At 40.2% G+C, this 9,024-nt stretch overlaps 1 protein-coding gene across 1 annotated transcript in view; it reads left to right on the plus strand.

Moving 5' to 3' along the window:
• The window catches only part of LOC107090181 (ETS domain-containing transcription factor ERF-like), a 63,814-nt gene that overhangs the window by 35,222 nt on the left and 19,568 nt on the right, over positions 1-9,024 (plus strand). The window contains exon 2 of the mRNA XM_015383424.1: positions 6,065-6,299. Coding sequence (XP_015238910.1) covers positions 6,065-6,299 — 235 coding nt within the window. The remainder of the gene's footprint in view (positions 1-6,064; positions 6,300-9,024) is intronic.

The following is a 9,024-nucleotide window of genomic DNA, read 5'->3' on the forward strand; positions in this document are numbered from 1 at the left end:
AATACTATACTGAAATAAAATTAAAAAAATCTGTTAACTTTTTTTTTTTTCCAGTGGCCCTAATCCTCTTCCGTACAGATGCCACAGTGATTCAACACAATAAATTATCTAAAATTCCAATTTGATTGCAAGCCAATAAAGTTGTTTTTGCTTTTTTATTTGTTGAAGGTCGAATTGTAAATATATAATGTTTAAATTCAATCAGAAAAACTGAAAAGTCAGTTTTTTTTTCTCAAAAATTTGCATTTATGAAGATGAAATTTAGCCTTTCTTTCATTTTGTTAAAAACCAAACAGGAGATTTGACCAATATAACTGAAATCCTATTAATATTTTTGACACAATAAAAGTACAAAAGTGTTGCCAAAATACTTTGGAATGATGACAAAACCAGAACAGATGAGTGACCGACTCTGGGCAAGTGTCACAGAAGGAACAGCTAACATCAATATCAGAGTTTAATTTCTTTAAATAGACTTTAACGGGGTAGATTCTGTATATGAGTTTAAAGGATACTTCTTTAACCTTGTTAGTGAGAAGAAAGTGATTCGGGAGCAGCCAGATACATTTCCAGGACATATTAATATAAAAACGCTCCCAGTATGGAACAACCAAAGGAACAGAGGTCTCTTCCTTCTGAAACAGGGATCTAATTAATTTATTATTTTTACGAGGAACAGGGTTAAGACAGATTTTGCCAACAGGAAAATGTATGGGAGTCAAAACTATCATAACTGATTCTTGGATTCTGTTTGAATAACATACAAATTTTAGACGAAATAGCACCAAAAACTTTGGCATATTCTCCATTGTGGAAAATGACTCGAGAAGTTGGACCAGCTAGAAGTGCGAGTTGCGTGAGAACCTTAGGAGAATTTTTTCCACCTGGATTCCCGCTCTTTCTCGCCCTCATGTCCGTCCGTCGTCGGACAAACTTGCCCCCACTTCCTCGCCGCCTCGGCCGTATCTAGACCCACAGCTAGTTCCTGATTGTCCTTCTGGCTTTGTGGCGTGGAATAACAGCACAGACCATGCTTCAATATTGAGCATAAATCAAAAATATCTGTATCATACCTGCGACAAGCTCACTGCGATTTCACCGCTGGCCTCTTCACCGTGCTTGTCCGCACAGTTTGCACATGGATACTATAAAAATCGACCACTATTCTTCCTTTTTTTTTTTTTTTTTTTGATGAATACGCCTTAACAGTTCCATCTTTGTGGATCCCTCCACAACATGCAGTCAAGTCTCCCGTCTCTCGTTTCAGGCGAGTTGGACCAGTGAGACATTTCAAAAGCTGCAGGAGTCTGATCCTCAATGACTGAGGTCGGCAGCCCTGCTGTAACGCGGCTCTCAATCAGGATATTTTTAGTCGTATAAAGCGGGTTTCAGTTGTTAGTTATCGCCACCGTTCAGAAGTTACTGTATTCACACTTTAAATGTTTGGAAATCTCTTTCATGCAGGAGGTTGTTGCACACGTTTCTCCTCTCATTCCTTCCTTCTTTGCGCTGCTGCTGGGTTTCATCTCCAAATGCTTTTATTCAAACTTTTTCTTTTAGATTTTTGTCTAAATGAAAAAAGCGACTTCAGCTGGGATGAACAATCCCTCAAATGCTTCAATTACAAACATCCTGCTGGTAAAATCAGACTCCATGCTTCGTTTTGTTCACATTTTAAACACTGAGCAGTACTTGGTGTGTTTCACAGGGGACAGTTTTTGCATTCGTGCTTCTGTTTCATAAAGTGTGAGAAGACTGGAGATTAAAGGAAAAAAGGGTAAAAAAAACAACATAAGTTTGAGATTATATCATGACAGTAAGACTTGGCTGCCAACAGATATTAATTCTTCACACGCCTTGAAAACACTTAATATTTACCGTTAGAATAACAAGCAGGTGCAGCATCCAGACTCATGAGGCCTAAACCTGAATAGAGATATAATTTTAACCAATTTTAAATGACAACCTGCAGTAATATATATACAAATATATATATATTTAGAGCACTGTTTGTTTAGTGGAACAAATAGCTGCAGCCCAGAGCTTCACATAATGTTAAAACTAAATGAAAAAGATGGAAGAGTTACCTTGGAAGAGAGGTTGATGGGTATTTTTTGTATATAATGTACATTTATCAATCTGGCTGATCAAGTTGTCCTGTTCTGAATATTGATTTGTCTGCAGTTGTTTTATTTCTTACTTCTAATTCAGCAGATCAAGAGGAAAGATCGTATTTTTCTGCAGCATTTTGAGCTTCAGTAACCCCACAAGCTGCTTAAACACTAAGATTTAAAGGTCCTCTTTTATATTTGTTCCAAAAGATGCTAATATAATATTTATTTTTTGTGATATGCTCATTAGAAACAGTTTACTCACCAGTTAGTTTTTCTTTTAGCTAAAACTTAATTTGCTTTAACATTTTATGAATTGGTTTAATCAGTTTAAAATTACTTTCCTAAAAGATGAGTTGGATCATGAAGCTCCTAAATCGAGTTAAATTAATGCATTTTTTAAATGCATCTTTTTTTTCCATTATTCAGCAACTTGCTTCTTACGACCAAGGTCACAGCAACTTCAAAAGCAACAAAAATTTCAAAATATGGTCTTTCACCTCTAAATTATGCAACAGTATTGATGAATTTTCATACACTGTAGATCTGTAGCCTTGTACTTGACCTTTGGTTACTGTGTGGCAACACTGCACTCCAGCAGCAGCGGCTCGCCAGCGAGTAGTTTTCTCCTCTCTGGGTCGTAGTTTAGAGACTTTTGTTTAATGTATTACATCGATAGAGAGTAACTGGCAATAAAATCTTTGCTGAGCTGCATGTGCTGAACTCGGAGCTAATTTATGCACGTTGAGGTCTGGACTTTGGTAAAACCAAACCCAGCTCGGTTTTTCCACGGCTCACCCTGACAGCATTCTCACCTGCTGATAAAATCCAGCCTGGGACTGGATTTAAGCCGCAATCACGTGCAGATTTTCTGTTATCTCTCAGATAAAATGCCAACCGAGAACAGGGTGATCATCCGTAGAGTTTATTGGCGGCCCCCCAATGCTGCAAAGTTGTTGCACATCTTACTACTTGTTCAGTTTGTAGCAAAAAAAAAAACATACGCACACAGACAAGCCTCTGGTGTAAAGCTCTTTATTCATTTGAAGCTGTCTCTTTGTCCAGACATAAATATTTTACTTTAGTTTATTTAGTTTGATAAACCAATGGAGTGGTCTTAATGCCTATCTGGCTTTACTCTGATACCCAAAAATTAAACAGCCAATCGCCTACAGAAGACAACCAGTTCATGCAGGTTTGTGGAACTGGTTTGAAGGCCTGTTTAATAGAAAGTATGTGGATTTGTGTTTGGACTTTGACTAGGCCATTCTGTCACGCTGAGCCCAGATGCTGCATTATTACAGTCGTCCTGCTGGTAGATGGACCTTGAACTCGGTCTAAAGCTTCTTGCAGCATCAAACCAGTTTTCTTTACTATCCCTGATAAGCAGCCCCGCAGCATGACCCTGACACCACCTTGTTTCATTGTTGGGGTTGGCTTTTTGAGTTTTTACGGCACTAGTGGCTCGTTTTTCCAACAGTAGGCTGACAGGAAAGGGGGTATGAGAGAGGGAGGGACATGCAGCAAAGGACCACAGGCCGGATTCGAACCTGGGTCGCCCACATCAAGAACTAAGGCCTCCGTACATGCGTGGTGCGTGCCAACCACTAGGTCACCTGCACGCCATGGCAGTTGGCTGTTTCTAGTCTGGTCAGTTTTTTAGAAAAATTTCACATAAGTAATCACAGCTTCATCCATTTAAGATTATAACTAAATATATAAGCAGAAAGCCCAATTGATTTTGTCCATTCTGATATTTTTACATAATATCACTAACTTAATGGTAAAGCTAACAAAAAATGAACAGAATTAAACAGTAATGGGGATTGTACCACCTCGAGTAATAAAAACCACAAAGACATAAGAGGGCAAGACATTTTTCAGAAGAACAATCAAATGAAGTCTGATCTAACTGGTTTCACGTACTCAGTCCATTTGGACCAAATCTTATAAAATTTTTCTTTTTCTAATTGGGTGGAAAAACAGATCCTTTCCATCACATAAATCTGGTAAACAATTTCAATCCATTCACTAGTCTGGTCAGTCTTACTGCATGTGTTATACTCACCTTGGAGAATGTTCAGACACTGGTCTAAAACCTCACCAGAATTTATGCATGAGCCACAATTACCCATAATGCAGCAGCGCTGCTCTGTAGCCATAATGGCAACCATTCAGACAATGGAAGAACCTGACAATAAATGAGTTATCGGGTCCCACTGCTGGGGCAGATCAGGCACAGATGAGTGATAAAACAAAGGATTTATTATCTAAGAGAAAAAATAAGCATTTTACACATTATAGTTTAGGAGACTTATAACATTTAAGCAGAGAAAAAAGGAATTTTGGGCATTTTTATAAAGCCGGGCACCCTGAGGTACTTCTGGTTGCACAAATAAGCTGATGGTGCGGATTAGGTTCATTTAAATTACACATTTTGTTTGTTATCACTGTAAACTTTATCATGTAAACGGGAAAAGAAAAAGCCGCTCTCTACATTAAGAATCGTCTCAAAATATCGACAGCGCATATCAGTTGGACTGAATATGATCGACATCAGCCGCTCTAGTCTACTTAAGTTATAACCAACATGTGAGGCCTTCACAAAACATCTGGATGAAAACTGCAATTAAATTAGAAACAGCTGGATTTTATTTACTGGTTGGTGAAATCTGAAGGCAGCCGTCGACACCGGGTTTTATTTTGGCGGTTTAATAGAAATACTTATTTAAAGTGTTCCTTTTTAATTTAAATTTGTCCATCATGTTTCTTCCTTTTCTTTTTTGTAGCGTGAAATGTTCTGAATATTTTATGATTAGCAATTTTAATAATGATAAAATGTAAACTTTGTGTTTTGACAAAGAAATCTGTATAAAATAGGCCAGAAGTCGATGTTCTGTTTTCTTTTTTAAGTCCAGAACTTGGAGCCCGTCGGGCCTCGTGTCTGTTCTTCATCTGCTTTTCTGCTCCGGTTCTTCTTCGCTGTTATTGTTAGATTTTATAACATTTTCCCAAAGCCTCTCGCTATCATGTGCTGAAGGCAGTAAAGGATAAAAGGAATAAACGCGTCACCGTTTACTATGTCGGGAGTGTGGGTTGCATCAGATGGCGTGTTTATACATACGTTACGGTGTGTTCTTGTTGTTACATCACCGTCCTGCTGTGTAATCTGACTGGGATCAATAGGCCACATCACAGCCGTGTCGCCGCCCGTCCTTCAGCAGGTCGCTGCAAACGCTTCACTGTCACCGCTGCAGATACGAGGGGCTTTAAAGTGTGGGAAACAAATTGTAATCTTGGTATTTAGACCAGTGACTTTTTTTTGTTTTGTTTTTTTTACAGCAGTTGCATAAACACACACAGACGCGCAGAAATGAGCATTGTTATATTGTGCCCATATGTTTCCCAGCCTGAGCTTTCTCAGCCTGATTGCCAAGGCACATCTGGTCCTAATAAGGTGTGTGTGGGTGTGTGTGTGTGTCACTGCGCCTCAGCTCTCCAGCCTTTCAGTCTGGCCTTCTGCAGAAGTGGTGTTGAGTCTTTTACTGCATCGCAGCACAAAGCCTATACTTTTAACCTTTGCTTAATAGTGTGTGTGGCTCTGAGTGTGCGTCCTGATGGTAGTTATCAGGCCGTATCTCATATTTTGTCTGCTCGTGTTTCAAGGCCTGATAATCTTTAAAAACAGTGTTGATTTTCCAGCTTTGATGCCGATAGTGGGAATGGTTTGATATATCGGCTGTCTGTGGGAACTGGTTCAACCAAAACCATCATCAGCATCAGCTCCAGGCAGCACAGCAGCAGAGCAAAGCTTTTTTCAGATAAAACAGGCGATGCCTGACCTCTGCTTCTCCTGGCATGTCCAAGACTGAACATTCAGGGATTTGTTGAGTAGAACATCTCAGGGATGTCACTGACCCACCACCCTAACGCTCCTCCCGTTTTTGCTGCAGGGTTCGCCTTTCCAGAATGGGCTTACAAGCCGGAGTCGAGCCCAGGCTCCAGGCAGATCCAGCTGTGGCATTTCATCCTGGAGCTGCTGAGGAAACAGGAGTACAACGACGTGATCGCCTGGCAGGGAGACTATGGCGAGTTCGTCATCAAGGACCCGGACGAGGTGGCCCGCTTATGGGGGGCCAGGAAGTGCAAACCACAGATGAACTATGACAAGCTCAGCCGAGCTCTGAGGTGAAGCTAATGTCTTACATTTACTGTCTTCTGCTTTTCATTTTTACTCGCATTAACTCTGCTTCTTTAAAAAGTTCAGGCCTGGTTAATCTAAAGGCTTTTACTCTGTTGTCATGTTTAGGAAGTTTTTTCTTTAAATTTAAGAAAGCATCTGGAAATTTCTCAATAGGTTTAAACGAGACACTCTCCTATCCAATGTTGCTGAATATGTTTCCATCAGCTTCTTTGTCTCACGTTTTGAAGTATCCAATTAGAAGAGCTTAGTGGAAACAAAAAAAAATCTACATTTCTGAATTTTAAGTTGCATTTAGGACTTGCTATCTACTTCCTGTTTATTACATCCAAGCATCACTAACGTATGACAACCTCTCGCTCATCACCTTGTTAATTTGCTCCCATGGATGGAAACGACTAACATTTCCTTTTTTTCTGATATTTTAAGTTTGCTTGAGATTTGCAAGAGTATTGGTTGGAAATATGACTGATAAACTCTAAATATTTTATATTCAACATACTTTAGTGCAGAAATCATATTTTTATCTTTATTTCAAGAAGCTAGAAGTGCTTCTCTTAATCTTTAGAACATAAGAGATGTTTCTATTTTTTAGAATAAGATCGATTTGCTTCCTGGATGGTTTAGGATTTGTTTTAAGAAGCCTCTTGACCTTGACTTGAGTCCTCACCATAGCTTCCTTCTCTTATTTCTGCATAGAATCATCCTGCATGTTGTCAGATTCATGTCGGACCTTTTATTTATTCCTTCCGAAAGATCTTTGGTACTCGTTTGTGTCCATTTTTGACCAATGTACGAATCAAGCTGTTTGTTTTTCCAACTCTCCGTCCGCCTATATGGTCGTCTGTCTCCTTCATCCTGTTTTTCAGTGCTTCCCTCCATCATCCATCTTCACTCCTTGAATTTTTTCTTATTTCAGTCTGTCCATTCGTCCACCCATCTCTCCGTTTTTCAACTTAAACTGTCCGTCCCTTTCCCAAACCTCCTGTCATTTGTCAATTTGTCCCTCTTTTTTTATTCATCCATTTGTCCCTTTATCCTTGTCTCTATTTTTCCTCTGGTTTGTTGTATAATCAAGCTCTGACTGGTTAAAATGAGCTATAGCTTCGTGCTAAATTTTAGTTTTTTAGTGTTAAAATTGTCCAAAAGAACGGAGAACTCTAGAAATATCACCCCAGAAACATTCTGACCTGTAAAATGCGTCCAACACCTGAGGAAGTCTTGGACAGTTCAAACGTTTCTGCTTCAAATTGTTTGGAACCTTGATGGTTTATATGTTTAGTGCCGTCATGACCGTTTGCGGCGTGTAATTAAGACGAGTCTGCGAGTTTTTGTTTTTGTTTTTTTTTTATAAGCAAGCCTCCACGCTGAAGCACCAGGGTGAGAGCCAATTTAGAAACACCCACCGAGGAGCACATGTGGGATGCTGTAGTTTTATTTAGCCACCGGTATGTTCTCCTCCTTATTTACACAAACACACACACACACATGTAGTCATCGCTGCTGCCTCCTGTGTCGTCGTTACCCAGCCTCCCTGCCACACACATGCAGTCACGCAGATATGCCCACTCACACTCACCACCTTACTGTGTCAGCCCTCCTCTTGCCCAGCTGTCCCGTCTGCAAACACAGTTTTTATTTCAAAATAAATTAGGATACTGTGATATTTAAATGATTTCAGAACAGTTTATTTCATTCCAAGGTGATGAATGTAAAGCAATATATGATTCATTCATGCTACGTTTAGACCGCATGCAGCAGAGGCAGCAAAAACCACGCGTGTTGCTTTATTTTTAAAGCTTGTACAAGTTTAGTTCTTGTACAGAGATGAAGCATGTTTGCTGCTCTGGCTGCGTGGTCGAAAATGGGGTCCGATGGTCGTTGGATGGAGCTACCCTATTCTTTCTATCCCTTAAACAATGGCGGATAAAATCAAGAGTTGTTTGGCTTATTTTAATGAATAATGCTACGTTCAGACCGCAGGCACTGGAAGCAGAAGAAAAGATTCTTCTTCTTCATTTTTGATGCTTGTCCACATCAAATTCAGACGTCCAGTAAAGTGTTTCCTGATGGGTCTGATGATTCTGCTGCTCCTGTGTTCAATGGCAGAGAGCGGCTTTGCTATATTTTTGGTCATCGGTGGGTTAAAACTAGTTTTCATTTGTTTAAAATTGAGAAAGTCAACCAGAAAACTTCATCTGTGCAGTCAGTTTAGATATTCTTCTGCTGTCGGAGCCGCTCACACCCCCGTACTGTGGCAGTCTGAGCGGTACTACGGTGGTGCTCTGTCCCTGGAAATCCCATTCAACAGCAGCCTCTGGCCCGGTCGCCTCCTTTGCGGTTTTCTGCTACCATTTACGGCTACTGGAAGGCGTTTTTCACGTACATAATCCAATCCAATAATAAAGCAAACATATTTTGCTGGCAGGTTTTGATATTTTAAGTTAATTTAGGTGTTAATAAACCTTTTCAGAGGAGTGATAATAGCGCTCTGCATCAGCAGTGCTGTGTCTGTCTCCCTGCCAGCTCCCAGATCAGCTTCTCTCTGATTGGTTGATGTGATGCATTGAGCAGCAAAAGTTACATTTTTCCAACTCCAGCAGCTGCTGTTTCTGAAGTGCATCAGATGCTCGGAAGCCTGTGAGGCGCTGCTTCTGCAGCTCAAAACGCGCTGCAGGACCTTTTGCTGCGTGTCAGCCATTGACTTTGCGT

Source organism: Cyprinodon variegatus, unplaced genomic scaffold (assembly GCF_000732505.1).
Source record: "Cyprinodon variegatus isolate N-32 unplaced genomic scaffold, C_variegatus-1.0 Scaffold284, whole genome shotgun sequence".
Classification (NCBI taxonomy): Eukaryota; Metazoa; Chordata; class Actinopteri; order Cyprinodontiformes; family Cyprinodontidae; genus Cyprinodon; species Cyprinodon variegatus.